The sequence below is a fragment of the Porites lutea genome, chromosome 1, assembly GCF_958299795.1.
Source record: "Porites lutea chromosome 1, jaPorLute2.1, whole genome shotgun sequence".
Taxonomy (NCBI): domain Eukaryota; kingdom Metazoa; phylum Cnidaria; class Anthozoa; order Scleractinia; family Poritidae; genus Porites; species Porites lutea.
Window position 1 is genome coordinate 56,891,171 of NC_133201.1, and position 25,157 is coordinate 56,916,327.

General features: G+C 38.4%; 2 protein-coding genes across 2 annotated transcripts; both read left to right on the forward strand.

Moving 5' to 3' along the window:
• The first annotated feature begins 245 nt into the window (after window positions 1-245).
• LOC140922920 (probable caffeoyl-CoA O-methyltransferase 2) lies at window positions 246-10,356 on the forward strand. Its single transcript, XM_073372971.1, has 6 exons — window positions 246-544; window positions 4,034-4,142; window positions 4,802-4,926; window positions 7,054-7,108; window positions 7,980-8,113; window positions 9,322-10,356. The coding sequence occupies exons 1-6, from the start codon at window positions 338-340 to the stop codon at window positions 9,478-9,480; spliced, it is 789 nt and encodes a 262-aa protein (XP_073229072.1). The 5' UTR covers window positions 246-337; the 3' UTR covers window positions 9,481-10,356.
• Window positions 10,357-18,833: 8,477 nt separating this feature from the next.
• Window positions 18,834-23,974, forward strand: LOC140922930 (uncharacterized). Its single transcript, XM_073372982.1, has 3 exons — window positions 18,834-18,979; window positions 20,902-21,755; window positions 23,642-23,974. Exon 2 carries the CDS (start codon window positions 20,912-20,914, stop codon window positions 21,737-21,739), a length of 828 nt encoding a protein of 275 aa, XP_073229083.1. The 5' UTR covers window positions 18,834-18,979; window positions 20,902-20,911; the 3' UTR covers window positions 21,740-21,755; window positions 23,642-23,974.
• The last annotated feature ends 1,183 nt before the right edge of the window (window positions 23,975-25,157 follow it).

Genomic DNA, 25,157 nt, shown 5'->3' on the forward strand with positions numbered 1-25,157 from the left:
TGTTTAGATTTTTCCCCTGGGGTGGGGTCTTTTTTGACACTTTTGATTGACCTTTCGTTTCCCACCCTGGGGAATTTGATCAAAAAATTTTAAAATTTGTCAAATAAAATCCCTACCCCTTGCCCGCACTCCCCCCCCCCCCCCCCCACGGGGTTTACATTGATAGGTGCATTACACTCACAAGTGACGTAAAACAGGGGAAACAAAAGAACGTAGAAAAACAAAAGGTTCAAAACAAAGAAAATTACACCGAGGTAGATCCAGACTCCAGGTAGCTAGTTGCGTTAATGGTTTCATCGACTTTTTCATCAGTTTCATCCACGTTCTTTTACCTTAAATGTCTATTTTCAGTGAGAACAAGTTATTATTCGGCGCGGTGGGGATTGCACTATCCTCTGTAGCTGTTGGATATGTTGTAGGTAGACGGCATAAGAAGATGTTTTCTGACAACTGGAAAACATTAAGCGGAGGCAATGACGTGGTTAAGCAATATCTGTTAGACCATGGCATCCGAGAACCCGAATCGCTGAGGAAACTTAGGGAGGTAAGATTTTCTAAGTTCTGTAACCCTAACAAAACACTACATTGAAGAAAAGGGAATGTTCGATCGGTTTAGGCTCACTTCGGCCGCGGGTACAAATTTATGTATCTTTTACTGCAAGTCACATGATTCCACGGACAGTACGAACCCATTCCACTGATCATCGTGCTTCAGTTAAATTAGGATGAGTAAGTGTCTCCTTGATCTTGCAGGGGCACCCAACGTCAATTCTCGGAAAATATCTGTTTGGAAGACGATTTGAGATCTAGACTTTTCGGAACATTTGTTGTAAAATTTCTTGCTTGCCTGCGTCTCCTAGGATTTTCGAACATCTAAAAAATGGTATAATTGCCCATTTTTAACGGATTTTTATCGTAAAAAGGTCACCTAGAATTTTCGAGAGCCTTTTTTCTGGCTGACATTTTCGAAAAGGTAAGTTTTGATCCCTATAATTTTCGGATCACTTGGACTTTCAGCTTGGAAATCCGAACAGATGAAAAATTTTTAGGGGATGAAAATATGCCTATATCTACCATTTAAATACTAAAATACGTTTAACAATGCTATGTTTAAGTGGTTTTGAACTATATTCTCGTTGGGTGTCCCTGATCTTGGGGGATTTATGTGGTTTTATAGTTACCTATCAATGAATCAGTGACCTGACAAATTGTGATCGGTGGAAAGTGACTTGCAAAAAAAAACCTCTCCGGCTCCGCCTCACTCAACTCCTTTACCATCAGGGGTATTTTGCAGAACGTGAAAGACCCCCAAACGCCGAATGACTCTGAAGATTAGAGATTAGTGGTTATCTTTTATAGGAAACTGAGTGAATCTGCAGGTTCCATTAAAGGTCATTATATGGGGCAAAATAACTTGAAACTTGATTTACTCAGTTTCCTGACCCTAATCACTTAACTTCAGAGTCATTCGGCATTCGTCGGCCATTCGGGGTTCTGCAAAATACCTTTGCTGCTCTTTTGTCATTTGCATGTAAGCTTAATATTTCATAAACATGTGTGACGGTTGCACAGGTGAAGCGGGTGAAAGCATTTGAAACCATGACATTCATTAGCAGCCTGGCTTTTGAGCATTTGGGAACCTGATGAAAGCAAAAGCATTAGTTTTGGAAATAACTTCCACAGCAAAGAAAATAAGTGGGAATTACCTTTTTAATGAGTTTTTGCATTATATTTGAATATATTATTTGAGGCATGGAATGTCATTTTTTTCTGCCTTGTGACAATTATTGTATAATTAAAAAGTAAAATTAATTTATTTACAACTTGCCAAGTCAATATGCTAATTTGCAGTTTTAAAACAAAGAAAGGGAATTGTATTACGTAACTAACTATTAAAGCTAAAATAAATTATTATTTACACTAAAACCATGCTATCAATATAAAAATGGTCAGCAATTATATGCTTGTTTAAATAGAAATATTTTAACTTGACTTTTGAAGACGTCAATGCTTTTATAGCTTTTCTTAGTGAAAGAGGTACTTCATTCCAAAGTTTGGGACCTGCCGTGGAAAACGCTCTATCACCCCATGTGACTGTCCTTGATCTAGGAAAAGTAAGAAGTTCTTGTGAACATGATTATAATATTGATCCATTGATCCCTCTGGAACCGCACAAGTCAATGATCTTACATAAAGGATTTGACTTTCCACCCTCAACATGAACGTAATATTTACGTGACTCAAAGTAGGATTCAAACCAGGCTTGGGCTGCGCCTTGGATACTGAAACAATCTGAAAGTCTCGATACCAGAGCAGCATGGTCAACAGTATCAAAAGCTGCTGACAGATCTAAAAGTAGAAGAAATACAGATTTCCTCATTGTTAAGAGAACAATTTGTGTCATTCTGCACCCCAACAAGGGCAGTTTCAGTGGAATGATTGAGCTTATAAGCTGATTGAAACCATTCATCAAGTTGATGAGATGTAATGTGGTCCGTAAGCAGCATAGCCACCACTTTGAATTCTCAACTACTTTCGATATCATTTTCAAGTTAGAAATCGGTCGAAAGTTAGAAAATTGCTTGTAGTCAGCATCAGGTTTTTTGAGAACCGGTCAAAATTCAGCAACTTTAAGTGCCTCAGGCATCTTTCCGGAGGAGAGACAATTGTTAACAATATTCTAGTTAACATTGTTAGTAGCAGATCAAGTAACAGGTCTAGTAAGTTGGTAGTAACAGATCTTGTAATTCAGTTACAAGCATAAAATTCAAGTGGTGTTGTGTTTTGAAGTGTAACCAGAGTTACAGGTATGCGAAGAAAACAAGCACCAAAACATATATATTCTATGTGTCACAAATACTAATGTGGGGATATGAAGTTGATTTATTTAAATACATTGTTTAGAGGTGCATGAGATTTTACACCATTGGTTTGTATACAGAAGATTAGAAACAAAGCTAAAATCTATTTCATAAAACCCTCAAGCCCAGGGAGGTACTCCAGATTTCAAGCGATGGGGATGCTCGAAGGATTTTTTGGGGTTTGAAATTTTTGATTCCCTGTATTTTTGGGGTGGGAAAATTTGGCACGTACTGTTTTTTTTTTTGGGGGGGGGAGAGGGGTGGCTTGATTTAATTAGAGATTTTTTGGTTATCCAAAACAATCTGAAGATTTTGTAATAACTTTATTTGGTATGGTGAATATACAAACACAAACATTTAATTTGTAATGTTTTTATTTTTTGTGTTATATCATTTTGATGCTTACGTACTAGAAATTTTTAAGGCTCAGAAATGTGGCATGAGATTTTTGTGGGTTAATTTTTGGTCTGGTGATTCTTATGGGTTTTGATTTTTGTCCCCATTTGACCATCCCCATCACTTGAAATCTAAAGTACCCCCCCCCCCCCCCCCCACCAGTCCCTTGGGCCCTGAAGCAGCCAGCACCATGAGAGAAACCTCACCTTTTTTCATCACTCTCAGCAATTCGTCACGCATACCCATTAGCACTGTATTGGTCGAGTGTCCCTTACGAAAGCTAGAAATTGTATCAGGGAGTTCACTATGACCGCTGAATAAAGAATTAAAGATGCATTTTTTACAGGCTTAGCCTCCATCTGAAATAAATATATTCACAAATTCTAGCAAGAAGCTGTTTATTACTCTTTCTATCTTGTATTTATAAATTTCAAACACTTGCTGGAATTGAGAATATTTTACTTTATGTACGTCGAGGCTAAACCCTGTATGAATGTGTCGCTAATGTTTGTATCCAGCAGTAATAATACTGAGATGCTTTTTGATTTATATCCAAATCAATGATTGCCTTTGTTTTTTCTTCCAATATCATGCGTTATTATGGAATAAGAATATTAGTAAACATGTTCTCAATCAATCAGAATATTCAAAAAAGCAACATTTATAATAGAAATGAAAGTGATAAAAATATGTTGCAAAACATTTTATACTTGTGGTATATGGGAAAAAGTAAAATTAAAAGCACATTGCAAGTCCTCTCTCTTTTGATATTGCAGGCGACTGTACATACAGCTTCAAGACAAACCATGATGTGTAGTGCTGATGAATCACAACTCATTAGGCTATTGATGCAGTTATTGAAAGCAAAAAAGGTTATCGAAATAGGTAAGATACATAAGTGTATGAGCTTGTGTTTTGTACAAAGGCTACTAAAAGGTATACATCAAATACTTTATTTGTTTATTTACAAACTTCGCCAAGATGCCTGGATAAGTCACAGAGCAAGTTCCACTACATGGTCCAGAAAAAAAAACCTAATATAATACAATAATGACAATGTGCTTAGAAACAACAGAAACAGCCATAACAAACAGGATTGGGGCAAACATTGGTCAAAGGATCAACAACACATTCGATCGAGCAAGTTGTCAATGGCTGACTATATTGTGGACTGTACTTGGTACTCTAGTTATTATCTTGTCTAAAAGCTTTCAATCTGTATTAAGAAAAAAAACCATGCACAAATGAAGGTTACAACTGTACCAATCAGGCCTGGTTTTGGGACGGGTGGTGGGGGGGAGGGGGGGGGGAGGAGGAGGGTGTAGCTAGTGGGATACCAATATAATCGTTTTTTCCCCATAAGATACATGTACTAATATATTGTAAAATCTTTGATATCAAATATCTAAAATTACCTTGAAACAGAATATCATATATGTAATAATGATTTGTCGTGTTATTCAGGGGTTAAAAAAAGTTAGAGTGCATAACTTCTGGTGCACTGCTGTCGGCCACGAGCTTATTTCCATTTGTGTAACTTACAGGGGTGTACACTGGTTATAACACATTAAGCATGGCTACAATGCTGCCCCAAGGAGGGAAAGTTGTGGCTTGTGACATAACAGACAAATATCTGAAGGAGATTAATTCTCAGCAGTACTTTGAAGAGGTAGGAAAATGTGTATTGTCTTTGAAAGCGAGCAGCAGCTAGATATACAGTAGAACCCTGGTAATTCGAACCCTGAAGGGATACAAAAAACAGTCTAAGTTACTGCATGGGGTCGGTTGCAAAATTCAATTTTCAGTGTTAAAAGTTGATGGTTACTTATTTTTCAGCACTTCCAGCAGTGTATAGTGCTACAGCAGTGCAAGTTTAACTTATTTTTTCAGAAACGGCAACATGATTGGGCATTTTTTATGATAAAACATGATCCGTTCGTCACAACAATTAAACTAAAATTGCTGTAAGTGTTAACCAGTGTTAGATTAAGTGTTTTTGCTGATTACAGAGGCGGATCTAGGGGGAGGGTGCAGGGGGTGCGCACCCCCCCCCCCCCCCCTGAGATGACCTGCGGTTTTCTAATACAACTGGTATTCTGCCAAAAAAAAAAAACTATGTGGTGTATTGGAGTTGAAGTAGAGCAAGAGACGAGTGCACCCCCTCCTAAAAAAATCCTGGATCCGCCCCTGGATTATACAATCAGATCAGAAGAGCTAATGAAATGGCTTGCGAGTAGAGTTACAAGAACCAGAATTCGAGTTATTGGGGTAATTTTCAGTGACTTTTTGATCAAAAGGGAGGAAATTTAGCAGGAATTTTGAGTTATCCGAGTTCAAGTTAACTGAGTAAAAAAGAACTGAAAAGTGGGGTGAAATCCAAGGGAACTTGGACTTAGTTTAAGTTAGTGGGGACTTCGAGTTATCCGAATTTGAGTTATCAGGGTTCTAAGGTAGCTTCAGGTGTGGATTCACACCGGTTCCCACCGTTTTACGGGAATAGGTCGTCAGATTTTTCATAATTTTTGTAGGAAAAAGCCCTACAAAAAACCCGCGAAAAGGCGGAAAGATAGAGGAAACCTGGGCAGGAACCAAGCACAATAAACTCCACGACCTTCCTACGAGGCCGAAAAAATAATGAAAGAAATTACAATCTAAAGTTAAACTTACACGCCGAAAAGGAAGCTTAACGACCGAGAATAACTTGCACTCTATACAGGTTCAATTTATACAAAAATACCTGCAAAAATACTAATTTCACTCTGCACGTATTAAACATACAATTGCTTTCAGAAATAGCTGGTATCATAATCATTCAAAGAATCTCACAAATAATCAACAGCTAAAATGATAGCTAACAGAAATCAATTTACCATTATCCAAGTTCAAATTAATGAGTAAAAATGAATGGAAAAATGGGGTGACATCCAAGGAAACAAGACTTTTTTTTAGTTCAAATTAGTGGGAGAGTTTGAATTATTCGAGTTTGAGTTACCAGGGTTTTTGTCCTTATTTATCACTGATTTATGTGGCACAGCATAAACTATTCGTCTACCAGTAATTTCTATTACCCCTCACAGTCAATTTATATTTTGGATTTATTTATTTGTTAATAACGATTTTGAGGAACATATGTAGAAGGCAGTGCATTCAAGGCGTTGCAATGAATCAATCGTAATGAAAGTTTCTTACAGTATTATACATCATGAAGATTATTTGATGTGAGATATACAGAAAAGCGCTAAAAGTCAAATTTAGAATAAAGTTGCACTGAGACAGGTGGCGAGAAAACAGGTTAGTTTTTAGGACCGTGAGAGAGAAAATACACCAAAATTTCCCAGCGGCGAAATATGATATTAAGCAGTATTCTGACTCTACTTAAGATTATCAATTTGAGTTTTTTAGAACTTTTTTATTAAAACAATTTATGAACGCTATTGAAATATAAGGTTTGAAATATATTTACGTTTTATTTGAATTCAAACGTACAGAATTTTTTACTTTTCACGGAGGTCATTTGCCAAACATCATTTCAGTAGCAGGTCTAGATTGCGCAAAATTCGGCTTTTATCGATTTCAAAGTTTTTCGTCTATTGTTATCATAGTGATATCAGACTTAATTTAAAACCTGCATTTTGACAAACAGACACTTGTTTGTTAGCGATGGGACAAATGTGGGTAAGGTCTCCGAAAAACTGTTTCAAAACACCTTAAAAAGACCGTATTGAATGTACTGAGTTCATTTCGGGATTGTCTGAGGTGTATAGAACCAATCTAGCAGTGAATTATATTTGTAAAGGCAGGGGTTGAATCGAAGATAGATTTGAGACTACAATCTGCGATCACCACTCTAGGTAAGGGACATTATAATTAGAGCTAAAACTGTTGATTAGTCGAAGCAGTTAACAAGCCCACAGTTCATGAGTGAAAGAAAGTTTAGTTGCATCTAAAATTTGTTCCCATATTTCTAAGCTTTCTTAGTAAGTGGGTTGTGGAATTTGGTCGGAAAGACTTTAAGAACCAACAAAATCGTGAACGTCTTAAAATAAGACACATGAAAGTTACAGCCGTTTTAGTCTTTCAGACTTGTTTTGAATAGCCTATGTGGCAGGTGTAAAGAAGGCCGGAAGGGGGAGGGACAAAAGCGAAAGAGATAAGAGAGCTCTCGTTCCCCCTCCCCGTTTCCCTTTCTCCCCCCGGCTCTGCTATGCAGGCTAGGTTTAAATATGTCTACTTGTCAGTTTAACAGGCCCATTATGTAAAGATGTGTTGCACTAATCATGGTACTTATTAAACAGTAAGTCTTATAATTCATGCAGGCGTTTTAGAATCCTCTAGGACAAATACGGCAGAAAACATGAAATTTCGTTCCCAGGGGAGGGGAGGGAGGCACTTAACAGGTGTTTGGGTGCCACAGGGTCTAACCCTAACCCCAAATATGACATCCCCTCCCCTAAGGATTATATTCTACCAAAACTGAAATCCGGAGTAGCTGGTTATACCTTTTCTGCACTATTGTCTTTGTTGTTGCTGCTAATTTTTTCTTTTTTTTAATCTAAATTTCTGTGACATATCTACCGGTTCTTGTTCGAATCTCCTCGTAATGTTCGTCATTAGCTTAGGTCTTGGCCTCGCTTTCTAGGGCAATTGCTGCACTGCAAATCATGAATGATAGATTTTAAGTGGTGAATGGCAAATAAGTAGTATCTTGTGACCTTTCCTTAGATGAGCTGATAGCCGCAGGAGAGAGTGGAAGTTACGACCTGGTTTTTATTGACGCTGACAAGACGGAGTATGACCAGTACTATGAGAAATCGCTACAGCTGTTGCGCAGTGGGGGAATTGTTGTCGTTGACAATGTAAGATATAAGTATTTTTAAATATCCAAACTTTGCTGCGTAAAACAATAGACCCTTTCACGGTTTTTCAACTTTTCACTGGGACCAGTAATGGAAAATCCGTCAACATGGCTGGAAAGAACGCCTTAAAATTAGTAAAGCTGCCAAGTTTGAAAGTGATGTGTTGAAAACCAACGAAGCGATACATCTCCGCAAAGTCGCAGAATTTTGCAGACGTTTGTATGGTGGTGGTGGTGGTGGTGGTGGCAGGGGGTTGGGGGGTAAGTTCGTGCCCCCACCATACAAACGTCTTTTAAAAGTTTGTGGAGCAATATCTTCCATGTTGCTTTGGATGTATCACCTTTAAACTTGGTAAGTTACCTTATTTAAGGTCCTCTCTCCAGCGATGTTGATGGATATTTGCTGACTACTTTTTATCAAAATTTAAAAAAAAAGGCCGCGAAAGTCTATTCTGAGATTCAGCCGCTATGTTCATACGATACCAGACAGTTTTTCGTACCTTTCGTACAGACACGAAAAGCTATCGGTATAGTATGAACAGTAACGGTACACAACTGGAACAAGTTGTTCACACGCTGACATCGAACATCGTGGACGAACGGTTGGCCAAGAGGGTTTGGTTCTGTAATTCCCAATCCTCACTCCTGAATATTTACTTCCGTCTCAAAGGGTTCCAGTCCTCTTTCTTACTTATTTACTTCCGCTACGGTCCAAGTACCTTCACACTACACCAAAATGTGGCCGACAAAACCTGTACGATGTATGACGCACCACTTTCGAGATCGGCGCGGCGCAGTTACAGAATTCGCGCCAAAATCACCGTTCGTATGTGTGAACAGAAGCCCTATCAGTCCGGTATGACTTCCGGTTCCGGTATAGTATGAACATAGCCTCAGTCTGTCGATTCGTGTCGAGACTTTACAGAACTGGATAGTGCGAACGTCAGCCGAGAAGAAGCCGGACTCCCAAGTAAGTTCGCTTCCTCTCCTTTCCGCGGCTTCTCTCGTTTCCTCCCCCATTATTTTCTTTTCTTTTGCTGGGCATTTATAAGGTGTAGTCAGACGCTCTGGGATTATATGCTTCTACTTGTGCATAAAGACCGTATTCGCGTACTTTCCTTGCGGTATATTCTATAGCAAGAGAGAATTTATATACTTCATGTCTCTGTATGTATGCATACATGATCATGGCTGATGATTTCTCTTTAGGCTCTGTGGCGTGCAAGAGTTTGCAGTCCTGAGATGATCGCCTCGGATGTGGAAGCAAGAGCCATTCACAACTTAAACTTGAAAATTCACAAGGACAGCCGTGTTATGATATGTTTTCTTCCCTTCGCTGATGGTGTGAACATAGCTATGAAGCTCTAAACCCGATACTAGCGCTGCTTATGACAATCCAGATAAATGGCTATTAATTTTGCTTTTAAAATCCTCTGGTTAGCCCTAGATTTCTTAAAGTTTTTTTCTCCAAGCATGTTGAACAGGAGGCGGGGATGGGACATCCTAGGAATTGGGGGAGGGGGTACACACATATAACAGTGTCGGTGAATGCGAAGCCCTTTTGTATGTTTAACATTTGCGTTAACAATTTTGCGATGACGTTTCATTGGTAAAAGGCCTTGGTGCGGAAATATTTTCGGCAAAAAACGTAGCCCACTCAAATTGATAGTTTGGTTTTGCCCCATAAAGCATTCTGTTTGCCCCCTAAATTTTGCAGAAGTTATTGTCTTCAAATACTCTCGGGAAAGTGCAAGCCTCCCAGGAGCATTTGAAAACAATAGTTTTTTTCAAAATTTGGCGAGGGAAGCAAAAAGAGTGTATTATGGGAGAATCGAAAATAGAGTATATACCCCGCCCCAGCTCCCTGTGAGGCACTCAGTTAATTGGAAAATCAATGTACTAGGAGCAAAGAAAGAAGAAGAAATGGATTCAGAAATTGACTTGAATACAAAGGCAGGCGCTAAGTAAGCCCGCCTTTAACAATATCTTTTCAGTGATCTTGTTTAATAGGCGTACACTACCTGCTGAGCCTTAGTTGCTTTCTGAACTTTTTGAACTTTCTGAACACTGTAAAGTACTTTACTCAGCTTGCTATTTTCGTTTCGGATAAGATTGATCACTGTCTGGCACCGGAATTAAATGAATTCAAAATATTGGACCGATAGACATTTATATATTTATCTGATATAAATACATAACTATCAAAATTACTTTAGGCAATAAAAAGGCTACCTTTTCCCTTTGTTTTGTAAGTTTCCTTTTTCTTGGTACTATTGTGTTGATGTCGTTCTATACTTTGTTTTACCTCACCCGTGAGATTTACAGGTTCTAATACACCGACGAGGAGCCAATTGTTAGTTCCAGTCAAAACAAGGCCAAACTGTGTTTCGGCCTCTGATTGAAAGAGAACTTCTTACCAGTCCAGTGTTGGACACGAAGTTTTGTGCGCGTAATCAGTGCTCTGTGCTGCAGAAAAAACCGGAAAAAATATGGAATTTTTCGGGCTTAAAATATTAATTAAAAAGACAAAAAAAATAGCCTGCAGAGGAGGCGTTTTTAGCGGAAGCTCAGAGATACATCGATCGCGGCCGCCATCATGGGGATACTGATAAAGATAGATAGTTTATTCGAGTTTTCAAATTACAGTTCTAGAGCTGAATTGAACATCACGAAAGCATTTGAAAGGACGGTAAATATTGGCTCTTTTTGAAAAGAGTGCCGTGATTGAATTTACGCAGTACTCTCCATCGATTTATAAATTCGTATTCATATTGTGAATATCTATGTGAACATTTTTATCCTTCACTCATTTTTGTGCGTTATTTTTTACATGAGCTTGCCCGTTAATATTAAAGAGTGTTTATTAAAGCAACAACGAAGATGACGGTGGCGAAATGCCTTTTAAAAAGTGAATTCACGTTGTTTCGAAATCCATCGTTCCGTACCCTGCAATCAAAGACCTCTTTTCCAAATGGCAGGGGAAAGGGGTTTCTGTAGTAGCAGAGTAATCGCTCTTATTTCACGTCGTAATCGTGCAGGAAGCTTCTGAGTTTCAAGGAAAGTGGTTCTTACAATTTAATGTCAAATACTAGCTACAATAATAATAATAATAATAACAATAATAACATTTATTCATACCACGCAAATTCAACTATACAGCAGTTTTCAAATGCGCCTTACAATTAAAGATCTAAAAATATACCGTAAAAAAAAATAAAAATAATAATAATAATACAACATTAAATTACAACATTATATCAGAAAAGGCTTTTTTAAAAAGGTGAGTCTTCAAATTACGTTTAAAAACTTGAAAATCGGAGGTGCATCTAAGATCTAACGGAAGATTATTCCATAGTTTTGGTGCGGCGGCTACAAAGGCTCGGTCACCAAGAGTAGGGAGAGTCCTAAAGTTAGGATTTGAAAGCAGATATTTGTTATTTGATCTGAGGCTGTAGGAAGAATTAGGTTTAAAATTAACGAGAGATGATAAATAATTAGGAGCTGTTCCATAGATTGCTTTGTGAGTGATTATAATAACCTTAAATTCTATTCTAAACGTCACAGGCAGCCAGTCTAATTCGTATAATATTGGTGTGATATGGCAAAACCGTGGTGCTGGATATAGAACTCTTGCAGCTGCGTTTTGAACACGCTGCAGCTTAGTGAGGGCGCAGTGGGGTAGTCCGTATAAAAGTGAGTCACAAAAGTCCAATCTGCTTCCAATCTGCTTGTGATAAAAGCGTGCACTAATTTCTCGGCAGATTCCATGCTTAGATATTTTCTGACGCGTCTAATATTGTGTAGATGAAAAAAAAACCACTCCTACAAGTTTTGGTTATGTTAAAATTCAGGTTGAAATGGCAGTCAAACCAGGCCCCTAAGTTTCTAAGGGGTTCCGTACGTGCTAGGAGAGATGATGGATTCGCCAATAGTTAGAGTGGCGCTTTTAGTTTTCTGTAGCTGCGCCTTCGTCCCAATGAGCATAAACTCAGTCTTGGAATCATTGATCATGAGTTTGTCACTGATCATCCAGCTACGGATGTCACAGAGGCACGCTTCCATTGCTGCAATGGCGGCGTCTTGATCGGAATCATCGTTTTGATTGAATGCCAAATAGATACCGGTATCATCGGCATAACTGTGCGCCGTTGGAAAGTGCTGGCTAATGACATCAAAAAGCTCACTAGTGTGAGCTACGAATTAAAGGTCCCCAAAACAAAGTGGTGCCTTGGGGACAGGGCCTTCGCTGGTGTTGGCCCCTCACTGTGGAACACTCTTCCTTCAGTTATCAGCAGTATTCAAAGTGCTCAGGGTTTCAAGCAGGCTCTAAAGACCTTTTTATTTCGTTTGGCTTTTGCCGAGTGAACCAATTCGTGTACAGTGTTTGCAATCTTTTATATTCATTTCCTTTAAGTGTACACACCTCTTATTAGCCGAGTTTTCGGTCCGTACTGTAAATTACGGACCAAGTTTTTTTTCCATCGATTTCGCGCTTGGGCCATAAATCAATGGGAAAAAACGAGGATCCGTAATTTACAGTAGGGACCGAAAAAACGAGGCTAATAAGATGTCTGTTATATGGCTTCTCCCAGTTTGGCGGACTGGAAACAAGTGCAGGACGCGCGATTTGACAGTCATTTAATAGGCGTCAAAAAGGAGAGTTTTTATTGGCTCACGAAAACAATAGCACATAACAATTTATTCGGTCAAAGCTAAGAGCACTGTAAGTTTTAGCTCTTTTTAGCTCTGGAGTATTTTTGAAACCGGACACTGTGTCTGTCTCGAAGTCGTTTCCATCTTTCCTCCTTTGGTCCTTGTAAAAAAAACACTGCAAAAGGCAAAGAAGCTTTTTAAGGTAAGTATGTTGTCATTGTCGAAGGATTCGCTCGTTTTTTTTTTGGGGGGGGGGAGGGGGGAGGGGGAAACCTCTCGAATTTCTGCCAGTTCATTCTCGTCTTCAATTGTGATCTGCGTTAAAATTTTCAAACACTGACTAGAATTCTCTTTCCCGGTAAGGTTACAATTTCTACATCAGCTTCGTTCTCATTAAAAAAAAGCTAGGTTAAAATTTGGAAAGGCAAAGTCAACATCCCAGTCCTCAAGTTTTTCAGACTTATTATAAAGTTTATTCGGTCAAAACTAAGAGCACTGTAAGTATTCACTCGCCAATGTGACACTGGAGTCTTTTGAAAACTGGACATTGTGTCTGGCTCGAAGTCGCTTCTATATCTTTCTTTCTTGGTCTTTGGAAAAACACTGCGAATGGCAAAGAAGCTCGTCAATATGATCGGGTGCAGGTATGTTTGTTATCATATTTGTCGAAGGAATTACTCATTTTCTCTTAGGCAAAACATCTCGAATCTCTGCCAGTCGATTTTCGTCTTCTTAACTGTGTACTACGGTAAAATTTTCAAACAGACTAGAATCCTCTTCGATAAGATTACGAGTTAGTTTCTTCATCGCCTTCGTTCACAAATAAGCACAGTTTAAACTGTTGAAGGACAAAGTCAACATTAAAGTCCTCAAGGTTGACAGACTGCTTATGACTTTATTTAAACCTTTTTTCCGAGGTAAAGAGATTTAGAGCTTTGAAATGAGCATTTTCTTTGAAATTTTGGTCCGTATAGCAAGTTACGGACCGCAAATTGACCAATCGCATAGCGAAAACAGACGCAGCCATATAACAATCAACGCTTATTGAATGAGGCTGGGCTATATCATCTGAAGAATTATGGAAACCCTCCATGATAATTCAAAATAATTCCTAGTTTAAAAACAAGCTCAAACATGCTTATCTCCATCGATTTTAAAGTTCATCTTCGATAGTGCATGTAGTGTGCATGTTTATCGGCAAGTTTACAAGATATAGGGCTGTTCAGGTGTGCAAATATTCCCCAAATAGTAGATGTAGTCCGTCGATATGTCGTCTTGCAGTTCTTGCTGTTTTTAGCCCATAGTTTGCCTGTTTCTTACTCTTGAAACGAGTGAAATGTTCTGCCATTTTGTAGTCACAACCAAAACAACTCAACCTCGTTCCCAGGTCTTCTCGGTTAACGGTTCAATAATCTGGCAATTTTTCACGTATCGCAAAATTCTTCCAAATTTGGTCGACAATAGCTGGTTATGACGAATTATGCGTGGGATTTTAGCCAATCAGACACTGAGAAATATCTTGAATGAATAATAACATACCTTATGGAATGTGACGCAACCGGGATACCAGAGACGTCATTCACAATGATATATGACCATCTTGGATCATAACAGGAAAATTAGATTCAATCGGCAGCAGTCTTCAAAACTAACATTTTTTAAAATTTTCTTTGATTATAGGGATGCCTGAACACATGCACTTAAGGAGAGGCTTCCTGCTTTTCTATCATTAGCTAGTGAGCAGTATATATGTCTGTGACACAACATTTCATCATTTATGCTTTGTATTGGCGTTATGTGTGTGTATTGCGCTTCGTTTCAGTTGAAATAAGGTGTGATGATTTATCATGATTGTTTTTTTCCCTCTCTTTTTTATCTAACTGCTACAAAAATGTTAAAACACTCCGACAAAAAGCCGGCCTTTTTAAATAAAAAAGCTGTTATTCACACATCTGTGAGAAAAAAAACCCCACCCCGTCTTCCCCTACATTCAAAGTTGTTCCTCTAATTTTTTAGTGTAGTCTTATATTGGTCAGTAGCAACTTTGACTGGGTGTGTGTGTGTGTGTGTGGGGGCGGGGGGGGGGGGGAAGAACCACTATTGTTAGATCATAGACAGGCCATTTCAGCCAAAATAAGGCACAGTGCACAAGTATTTTTGCAACTGGTTGTAGTTCGTTAACATTAAATGTGACGTTTGTCAACCACGGCGAACCCAGTTTAATTCTACACGTGGGCACCAAACCACGGCTAATCTATGACATCTACGGTCTTTGACCAGAACTCAATGCACGCGCGCAGCCACCGTCTAGCAGTGATAGGCCATTATAGATCTTATGCCTGTCGTAAAAACCGTTAAGTCAAGCTGGCGAGTGAAATTTACAGTTCAATACCACGATTCTCAAATCCACAATTCTCTGTGTTACATTCAAATATCAAGCTTTCTTAGATTTGGAGCCACAAGATGTTATAAGCTTTTAGTAAGATTCTGTATTGACTAAGTGGCTCCTGAGTCATACGAGGCGACTGTTTATTAACATATCAATATTCGAAGTGGTCTCTTTCAAGATCAGTAACCCTTGTATGAAAATGTCTATACTTGAGAGTACTTATCGACGCAGCAATGTTATAAAAATCAAGCACTTTAATTTGTTGAATTTGATAGTGGGAATAAATGTTGTAGCCTCGGGTTAGCGTAGACAGAGTTTTTATTATTTTTATTATTATTTTTTGTGAGGACTTTCTAATGAAAATTGTTACTTTTTTTATAATGTATCGTTTATAGATTTTCGAAAACAGTTTGAGTGTAGTAGAACTGAAACTCATTTCACCTCATGTTCCACATTGTGCATCTTTGAACTGGTCTCCAATTTCATTTTCAAGAAGCCAAGATTATGCCAAATTTCATCTACAACTTCAGTTCTGTACTCAAACGAATCAAGTATCATTTGAAATGTGTTGCTTCCGAGGTTTAATTTGAATAGTCACCACGATCTTAGAGTTTTGTCTACATTCTGAAGACAGCGAAGGTATAAGTTCATCTCTACCATAGGACAGGCTTACTAGGCTCATGAAAGCGGGGCCACTTTGAAGCTTAGCCGTTCAGTTTGCACACTGCAAACGAGGTTTTTTATTCCCCTCACAAAAACCCGCAACACCTCGCAAATTGAAAAACCTTTATGGATCAAGAACTTCTTGAGCCGTTTGCTTTCTAACGTCTAGCAGGTGAAAAAGTTAAACAGCTTCACAACAAAGAAGAAAGGGGTACAATTCAATAGAGAACAGTTAAGCTTAGATTCAATCTGCCACTTTTGCATGTAGTTGTGTTACTTTTATTTTGTAGTTTCATTTTGCAAAATAAGAACCTAATTACGACATGAATAGAAAGACTTAAGCGGCATTTTAAAATTTCATTTGATTAATTTTCGAGGCAATTTTTTTAAAGTGAACGGGAAAAGTCACTTTTCGGCACCCTACACACAGTATTCTTCCAAGGGCTCTGATCCGCTTAGCCGTCAAGAGATTTTTCGATGAAATAAGACTCTTGCCTTTTGCCGACACCATGGAAATGCTTAAGCAGAGAATGTAATGCCCAGATGAAAAACTGAGAAAGGTAGAAATCAAAAAATAGCATCAGACCAGTGTGGCGTTAAAGCTGATGTAAGAAAGAACCATTTAGCAAAAAAGTGGCTTTTTTCTGCTTTTTCGAAGAGCAATTTTTCACATATTCATATCAAAGTGTCATGAGGCTAGCTACTAGATGTCATAGAATGATATATTTGTCGATTTTATTTAAATTCCCATGGAAAAAACCCCTGTAGCAACAAGAAATTTGTGTATGCAAATTATGTCGTTTAATAGACATTATTTTCTTTCCCTGACATTTTTTAAAGTAAACTATCAAGACCCGCGAAGTTTCGTCTTCCAGTTTGTTCTTCAATTTATCGCTGCTGGGTTGTACATGTCGAGTGTATTATCAAGGGGGACATTTGTCTCTGTAAAGTGTTTTCCGGTAAACGACGAACTTAAAGGAAATCACTTCGTAAACAACACTTTCTTATAATTATTACTACAGGAAATTAAAATTAGAAAGTTGTTTTGCACTTGAGGAGGGAGTAAAATTTACAAATAATGTAATTCTGTTGTTTGAAATAATAAAACATTATTTATTGGGTGATATCTGTTTACTATTTCATTTCTCCCTTTTTCGGGATTTGATTTTTTTGTCATGGTTAGATCAGTTATCTAGCATCGAGATAAAAGGCAATTTATTATCGGAATTACAAGTGAGTTACTAGTGAATGAAGGAAGAAAGAAAGCTATAGGAAATTATTGCAGATGACTTCAGGTCCGCCGTTTAACACTGGCGTCTAGTGCTTAAAAAATCTCTCTTTGAAGATATTTTGAAAAGTGGTTGTTTCAGTTAGTGAAATATGCTCCACGCTGTTTTTAATTAGAAACCGTTTTTAACTGCGTGTTCAGCAATAAAAAAGTCAAATTATTTTATTGAGATTCAAAATTGCATTGTGGAAATTGAATAAAACACTTGGTATTTATTACTTGAATGATGCAACTGTCGCCCCGTAGGCAGGTGAATATTACACTTGTGAAAACCGGAGTTGCTTTGTGTTCATGAAAACAAGGCAAAGACGAAATTATGAACTCAGGAATTATTTTGAGCTTTCTATGAGTGATTTGGATTAATATTGGGAATGTTAAATGAAGAACAAAGCGATAAGTAATAATGAAAAATCCTAAAAAAGCCTCTGGCACCTTAGGATCGCTTTTCATTAATTTGTTTAGAAAAGGGTGAAAGCGGCGTGTTCCAAACTGATTCAATTACAATGTACGCGAGAGCTTATTTCACTGAAGAGGATTAATAGCTGGCGCACGGATATCAGTTTCATTGGGTTAATAAAATTATTAACGTACCGCTATATGGACATTTTAGTCTATGATCAGAACTTTGGGTAGATGTGCGCTATCATTGAGGGAACTCAAACTATATAAACGCAGTGGAATGATAAACTTGTTAGCAATGTGAGACAAATTGATTTGATTTTCAGTGAAGTCTCAGCGCATGCGCGCACGCCCACTCCTATTCTAAGAATATTTTACGTAAGTGCCAACGCTGTTTTAGGCGAAGTGAAACTGCCAATGAAAATCAGTCAAATGATTTCAAATTCATCGTGCGTCCCATTGAAGATTAGTTATTAGGTAAAAGAAATGAAGAACTGCCCCCCATTGGGCGAAAAAATCCACCAAAAAAAGAGTCGAGTTGATGACGTTCTTAACTATAGATTGTTGACCTCAAATAAAGTCACCTTGAAACAAACACGGGTCTCAAATGAAAACTGTGGTTTCGTCTTGTGATGTTTTCCAGTATCTGTAGTTTATGCTAGCAGCAGAGAAAAAGCAATTTAGGCTGCTGTGTACAAATGGTTGTAAAACGTACGTTTTTAAATTTGCGTTCACAGTTTGAGGCATTACGAATTTAATATCCGCTGTAAGAATCTTTAAAAAAATCGCTTAGGATTTAGAAACTGTATGATCAAACAAGAATATGTGGAGCTTTGTCGCCATCACGAAACACTTCTCTTTTAAGGTTCGCCTTTTTCAACAAATGAAGAAATAAAAACAATGACTGAATGCAAGTGGATGTCATTTAATTGTTTGCCTTGTAGGAAAAAAGTCACATAAACATTCATCATTTCACGACATTTTTACACACAACAGCAAATACCAGAACATAAGAACGTACTTCTCGTCTACCTTCAAATCGCTATCTTTCGAGAATCTAACTTTTTCACGCAAGTTATATATAATTGTTAATTCTTTGAATGCGTTTACCTAAGATATTTGTCGCCCCCACATCGGCGATCCACTATGTTTATCCTCTTTCCATCTCAACCACCTGCTGGGTCTCGCCTCAGCGGCCAATTCTCGTCAATTTCGGTTAATTGCCTGATTTAGCTGCTAATTTCAATAATCAGGCGGCTATTGTTTCAATTATTACGACCACAGTTAATTGATACAAGCATCACAACACAGGCCGGAACTGATTTTAATTCACACAAAAGGCGACGTTGGCTGGGAAAAATATATTGCGGTCTGGCAAAGGACCGTGAGACAGAAGAACTGTAAACACGACCACGACCAGAATACAGTGGGCTAATTTCTTGGATTGGAATTTTTCCGTGGAAATACTTTTTTCGGTAAGTTTTTGCGATACCGGCTCTCAAAACGCAGTAGAGGTAACAAAGTGACATCTTTCAATAACGTGAGTTGTTTCAGTTAAGGGTAAGCTGTTGTACTCAAAGAGAACGCGGATTGAATTGAAAAGGGCACAGTTTTTTCACCGCTAGAAAAAATGAAAACGAAATGGCTAACTTGAGACCTTTGGCGTGGCTTTTTTATTTCTTTCCGCTATTTGCAATATTTTATCTTTGCCACTGAATAACATTGTGAATAATTCTTAGCAAAAAAGCTATAAGCTGTTTTAAGCGATATTTAGAGAACTTTCCGACAAAACGCGAGATAGCGTTTCTTTTTTCGCCTACTTAAAATCTTCGGAGCCTGTTCCAACCGATTAACACTAGCTTTTAGCGGATTTTTTACCCATGACGAAGGCAGCGGCTGTTTTTAGTTTAAGTGAAGGAAAACTTAAAAAAACAGAGTATCCTGATATCTCTGAACAATACATAAAAAAACAGACCGTGCGCACTTTTTGTTTGAGTTCAGTTTCTTGAGTAGTTAAGGTTACTTGAAGCAACAGATTGAGCACCGCTGAATTACCAAAAATGCAACCTAACGGATGCACAAAACGGATCTTTTTCAAAAACTTAATTTCGATGGCGCGGAAGTGTTAATTACAAACTCAGTGATCAAGCTTTAACCAAAGTTTACAAAAGTTCTTTTTTGAAGAAATCTTTTCAATTTCAAGCTCACTTTAAAATCGTTCAGAGCGAAATCTTTAGATGCATCATAACACAGTTGACAAAAACGATTTTGCGCAATTTTTGTTTTTTTGGATTATCAGTGTTGAGCAAAGAAATATTTCTGTTGAATTTACCATCAAACCACCAAAGCAAAGAAATTTCCTTCCTTTTAGAAAGTCAAGTTTAACTGAAAGTAAGCATACTTTTTGACGAAAAATGGTGTAAATTAGTTTCCTCATCAGAAATTAGCTCGAGCATTCTAGAAATTGTTTAGTTTTCTTTATAAAATATTAATGTTTGGGTGATTGGGCATCTGGTTTTCGTTTACCCGATAATAGAAGAAGCACAATTCTTTTAATTTATGGACCTTTTTGATGTTAGAAAATGGGTAGACGTCTCACTGTAATTTAACTTGTTAGTCTCACCACACCCTGGCTTAAAACAACTTAGGCAGCGATCTTTACGCAAATGGACGTAAAAGTGTCGATATTGAAAGTTTTCTGCCGCGAAGTCTTCTTTTTGGCCGCTAAAACGTTATTACTGTAAAGAATTTTCTGAAATAAAAGAAATTGTTTTGGATCACGGCGTGGCTAACAAGAAAATTACATTTTATATGACAATAAGCATCACACGGCTATCTTGAGGGGCCTTTAAGGTTCACACCAGATGTCGTTTTATTTCATATAGTACTGTGAATGTACTATCATCTCCCGCCGGCTTAAAACAAGGATAGCGATTTACGTCACTCTGAAGTTTCATGTCATTGGCACTAAACGAGCGAGATTTTTCAAATTGTTAGAAAAAAACTAATTAAAGCAACTACCATGTTCAAGGAAAAAAAAGGAAATCTACTTCTGAAAAATTATGCTTCCGCGATTGGTATATTTTTGTTTCAAAAATAGTCAAATTTTCTTACGTGACTCATCGCCAAACCACTACAAATTATTATCGTTATCCGCATGTGAAACACGTTGAATGTTGTCTACAGAAAATATCAGTTTGCGGAATGTTATGTTTAAAACTGAAATAAATTTAACGCATAGTCCAAGGTAGCACCTTAGCATCGTAATATTCTTTGAGTTGAAATATCTCAATTAAGTTTATACCAGCGTCGACCAAGCACATAAGCAAATAAGTCGCTAAAGAAGACATACAAGAAGCTTAATGTACTTATTAGTTTTTCATTTCCTAATTTTTAGCGGGCACAAAATGTCTGCGTGGATTGCAGTTGTTCTTTGCTGCCACCTTCTAGTTATCAGCGCAAAACCACTTGAAAAGAAAAAGGAAAGCAGTGATGGCAGTGATAGTCTTCCCGAGTTTACTGACGCCAAATTTGAGAGATCAGTGAGCGATCCACAGTATTGGAGAGGGCGATTATCTGATAACAAAGAAGCTTTAAACGATGCTCAGTATTGGAGAGGCCGCTTATCTGCGGACCCTCAATACTGGAGGGGTCGATTTAGTGACGCACAGTACTGGAGAGGGCGTTTCTCTGATAACATGGAGGAAAAACGGGAGCCACAATACTGGTTTGGCCGGTTCAGCCGAGGGGACCGAGAGCACCAGCTACGAGCCTTAGTTCCTGGTCGTTTTGGGAGAAATTTTCAAGGCAGGTTTGGGAGAAATTTTCAAGGGCGCTTCGGTCGTGAGAATATGCAAGGACGCTTTGGTAGAGAAGAAAATATGCAAGGTCGATTTGGGCGAGAAGATGACATGCAAGGTCGGTTTGGTCGTGATTTCCAGGGTCGTTTTGGTCGTGATGAATTACAAGGCCGATTTGGTCGTGAGGAGGAGGACGAGCAAGGCCGTTTTGGACGCAATTTCCAAGGACGATTTGGGCGAGAAGAAGATTTACAAGGACGCTTCGGTCGTGAAAAAATTGCGGACGATAAAAAACAGGGGCGCTTTGGTCGAGAAGAAGAGGATGACCTTGAGAAAATTGAGAAAACTCTGCAAGCCGAAGAGGATTCGAAGGAGGAAAAACGTGAGGAGGTTAGGAGTTTAGAAGATTCCCAAGACGAGAGTTCAGAATCTTAACAATGGAATTAAATTGGTAAGTACAAAAAACATACACGTTTTAACGAGTTTTTGTAAGATTCTCGCTGCTATGTGGTTAAAGAAACTTTTATATATCATTCAAGTATTGTATTAGTGCGTTCAAGTCAGGTGGTTTCAGAGTTGCACCGTTAGTCACCCATTACGATTCTCCGTTTTAGACTTCCTGAATCAGAATGCTAAAAAGTGATGAAAGCTTCTCAATAGTATTATTTGGATTTTTAGTGGTTGAAAAAAAAGACAATTTTAAAAGAAACTTTCATCAGTGGTAATACAGTGAGTTTTTGTGGTATCAGACGGCTAAATAACATAAGGATTGGTGAAGAGCAGAGCCCGCGCCGCTGGATTTAAGAGCGAACGGAAACACGGGGGGCGGGGGCGGTGGTACGAGGGCTTCTCTAAGCCCGTTCAAATGGATCTAGCTGTTATACGTATGCTATGATTACCAGATTTTCTTTAGCAAAAACACTTTCATACAATTGCCGAAAAGCTGATTGCAGTGTGTCTTCCACTTTTTGAGAAACAGCCTGAAAATCTTGTCGCTAGTTTCCCGCTTTCCGATATCAGCATGTCGATTCCTTGCTCATAAGTTTTGATCAATTCAAGCGCCTTTACTTGGCTATCGGATTGAAAGCTGGATTGTGTAGATTGTTAGCGAGGATGTGCAATGCTACATGTGATATCCCTTTGAAGATATCTACCACATAATGAAGAACCTTTTTATTTAAAAACCTGCGAGATATTTTTATTTTATTTATTATATTTTGCCAAAAAGTTGAAAGGGGGGTTTGGGGCTTGAAAGAATGCCTTATATCTCTTACATCAAAGACTGCGGGTCCGTACTTCGCTCCGAGCCCCACCTCCTTTCCCCAAGTTCTGGGTTAATGATTTTCCTTGAGATGCTGAGAAATCGTCCCGGCACAGACTAACATGTTTGGTTTTATGAAGTCAGATAAGCTATATCTTTTAGCGCGAAGATAACGTTCCCACCCACTGTTTTTGTCTGAGTGGTTGCTACGAAACAATTATTGTCGGGCTTGATCCATTTAAACGCCACTATTTTATTTATGTTCATTAAATTTACGTGCGTGCGCACGAAAAAATGACATGACCCGTAGAAAGGTGCAACGGATAAGAAGGAAAGAATGAAAGGTGCACATAATCATTGGTGGATTCGGACGACAAGTTGCAGCAACACGTTGCAGCCACTCGTCGCAGCGACAAATCGTTTCCTGTGAAAAATTTGGTCTCCGCAACAGAAGCTTGTCGCCGCAACAAGTCGCACAAAATCAAATCAGACTGCATTTGTGCGACTTATGGCGGCGATCGAATTCTGATGTTGAGACAAAGATTTCCAAAAAGATTGTACAGTACACACGAGGCGATTTGTCGCTTCGACGTGTCGCACAACTTTCTGCAGGAACTTATCGCCCGACCTGTACACATGGAATGATTTGTCGCCGCGAATTGTTGCAGTGACATGTTGCCTGGTGTGTGCCAACCTTAACTAAGACGAGGCGAGGCGAGAACCGCTCTCGGGCGGAAACGAAGTATCTCGGCGTCTAAACCTTACAGACCTCGGTTTTGAAAAGAAAAGGGGGAAAGGGTGGTTTTTCCTTTCAAGTCGCTTTTCTTTATTTTATAATGTTGTAATTTTGCAATACATGTATTTTGAATATATGTGTGTCAATAAAGTAATTTAACCAAAAAAAATAAAAAAATAAATAAAAAGAATAAAAAAGAGGGAAAAGCAAAAAATTCAAGTCATTAGTACAAGAGGTTTGGGTTACCGTGAGGAACACCTGTTTTCGGCCTTAGATTTTCTGGGCACGAAACACAAGTCAAATTACAGCAAACTAACTTTCATGATGCCCTTTTTTGCAGAAATTTCAGTGGAATGAGACGACAGATCAAGAGTTAATTTATAAATTCTTGAACATTGCTTATAAATATTAAATATGTAGTGATGTGACAAATATCGGCCGGGTCTTGATGACTGCACTCCAATTAAAAATTTAATTTTTTGCACAAATTCACATATCTTTGTACAAATCACTTTTCATGTTACAAATTTAATTTTCTTGGTGGAAATCCTTCTGTATAAGTATTAATTACGTGCTTGTCAATGCTAGTTATGTTTAAGAGACTGAAAATATTCGTTAACAAATAGAATAAGAGTGAAGTTAAGATAACAATAAAATTTGAAAAAGAGCAGAACATTGTCCTCCGTGGTTAATCTGGTAGGAAAAAGCTCACTTAGACAAGTCGGATATTTTTTCTCCACTAACCTAAAGATTTGCGTACTTTCAGTGACAAAGCAACAGTATTTCCTCTTACCGTAAATGCTCGAATTAGCGCCCAGCTTCAAATAAGCGCCCCGCTTCGAATTAGCGCCCCTCCTAAGGCTCAAAATTTGTAATAAGCGCCCCCCTTCGAATTAGCGCCCCCCTCTCGCCTTAGAAAATTAAATATGCTCCCCGGGCGCTAATTCGAGCATTTACGGTATGTCCTCTGCCTCCTCTCTAAATACTGTTAAATTTGTTGGCCAGACAACTTATAAATGCTCTTCTTATAAAAACCGGGAGCTGGGCTTCGACGTCTCTGACTTCATTCAAAGGATAGTAATTGCGTTCGACGTCTAGACTGCGAGCAGTCTCTTATTTTTCTTTGCAAAGTTACTGCACGCGAAACCTAACCAAGCGAACGTCTCAATCCCTTATTGTAATAATAACGTCGTGGTTTGCAATCGCGCTGGATGAGATAAGAACTAGACGGATTTTAAGAGAAAAGGCGGACTGCAAGCAGTCTATTCGACGTCGGGAGAACGCAACCTAAACTCAAACCGTGAGAAATCTGGGCACGAACATCTCGATTTTTTTTGTTGGGTCAAGTACCGGAGACGGAAATACATCATAGGCCACAGACTTGTCTTTCCCAGAGCCCACTATTTCCTTATATCACAAGTGTTTTAGAGTAAAAAACATGCTCAGAAATGCTACGGGGATATTGAGAACGCTTAATTCTGATAATTTACAGTTGAGATAACAACAAAAATAAGTTGGACATACTGTTGGTTTGCAGAATTATGGCAAATAATTGTAATCGACAGGCGATCGAAAAGCACAGCTTTGCAGAAAACAGGAAACAAGGGATTACATTGCAGCTAATTCTACCCGTAGGCAAGATTCAACTTAGCTTAATTTTTTGCTTGAATACGTTGATCAATTAATCCAACATTTTCTAAAAAAAAATTCATTAATAGAGGGAATTAACCGAAACAGTAAGAAACCTAGCTTCACCCATGACCACGATGAGCCAGAAGTGACCCCAGAAGTCCATAGCGTGCGTAACAGTTTTGTTTTTTCGCGGCTGTTAGCTTTGCAATTAACAAAATCGTACC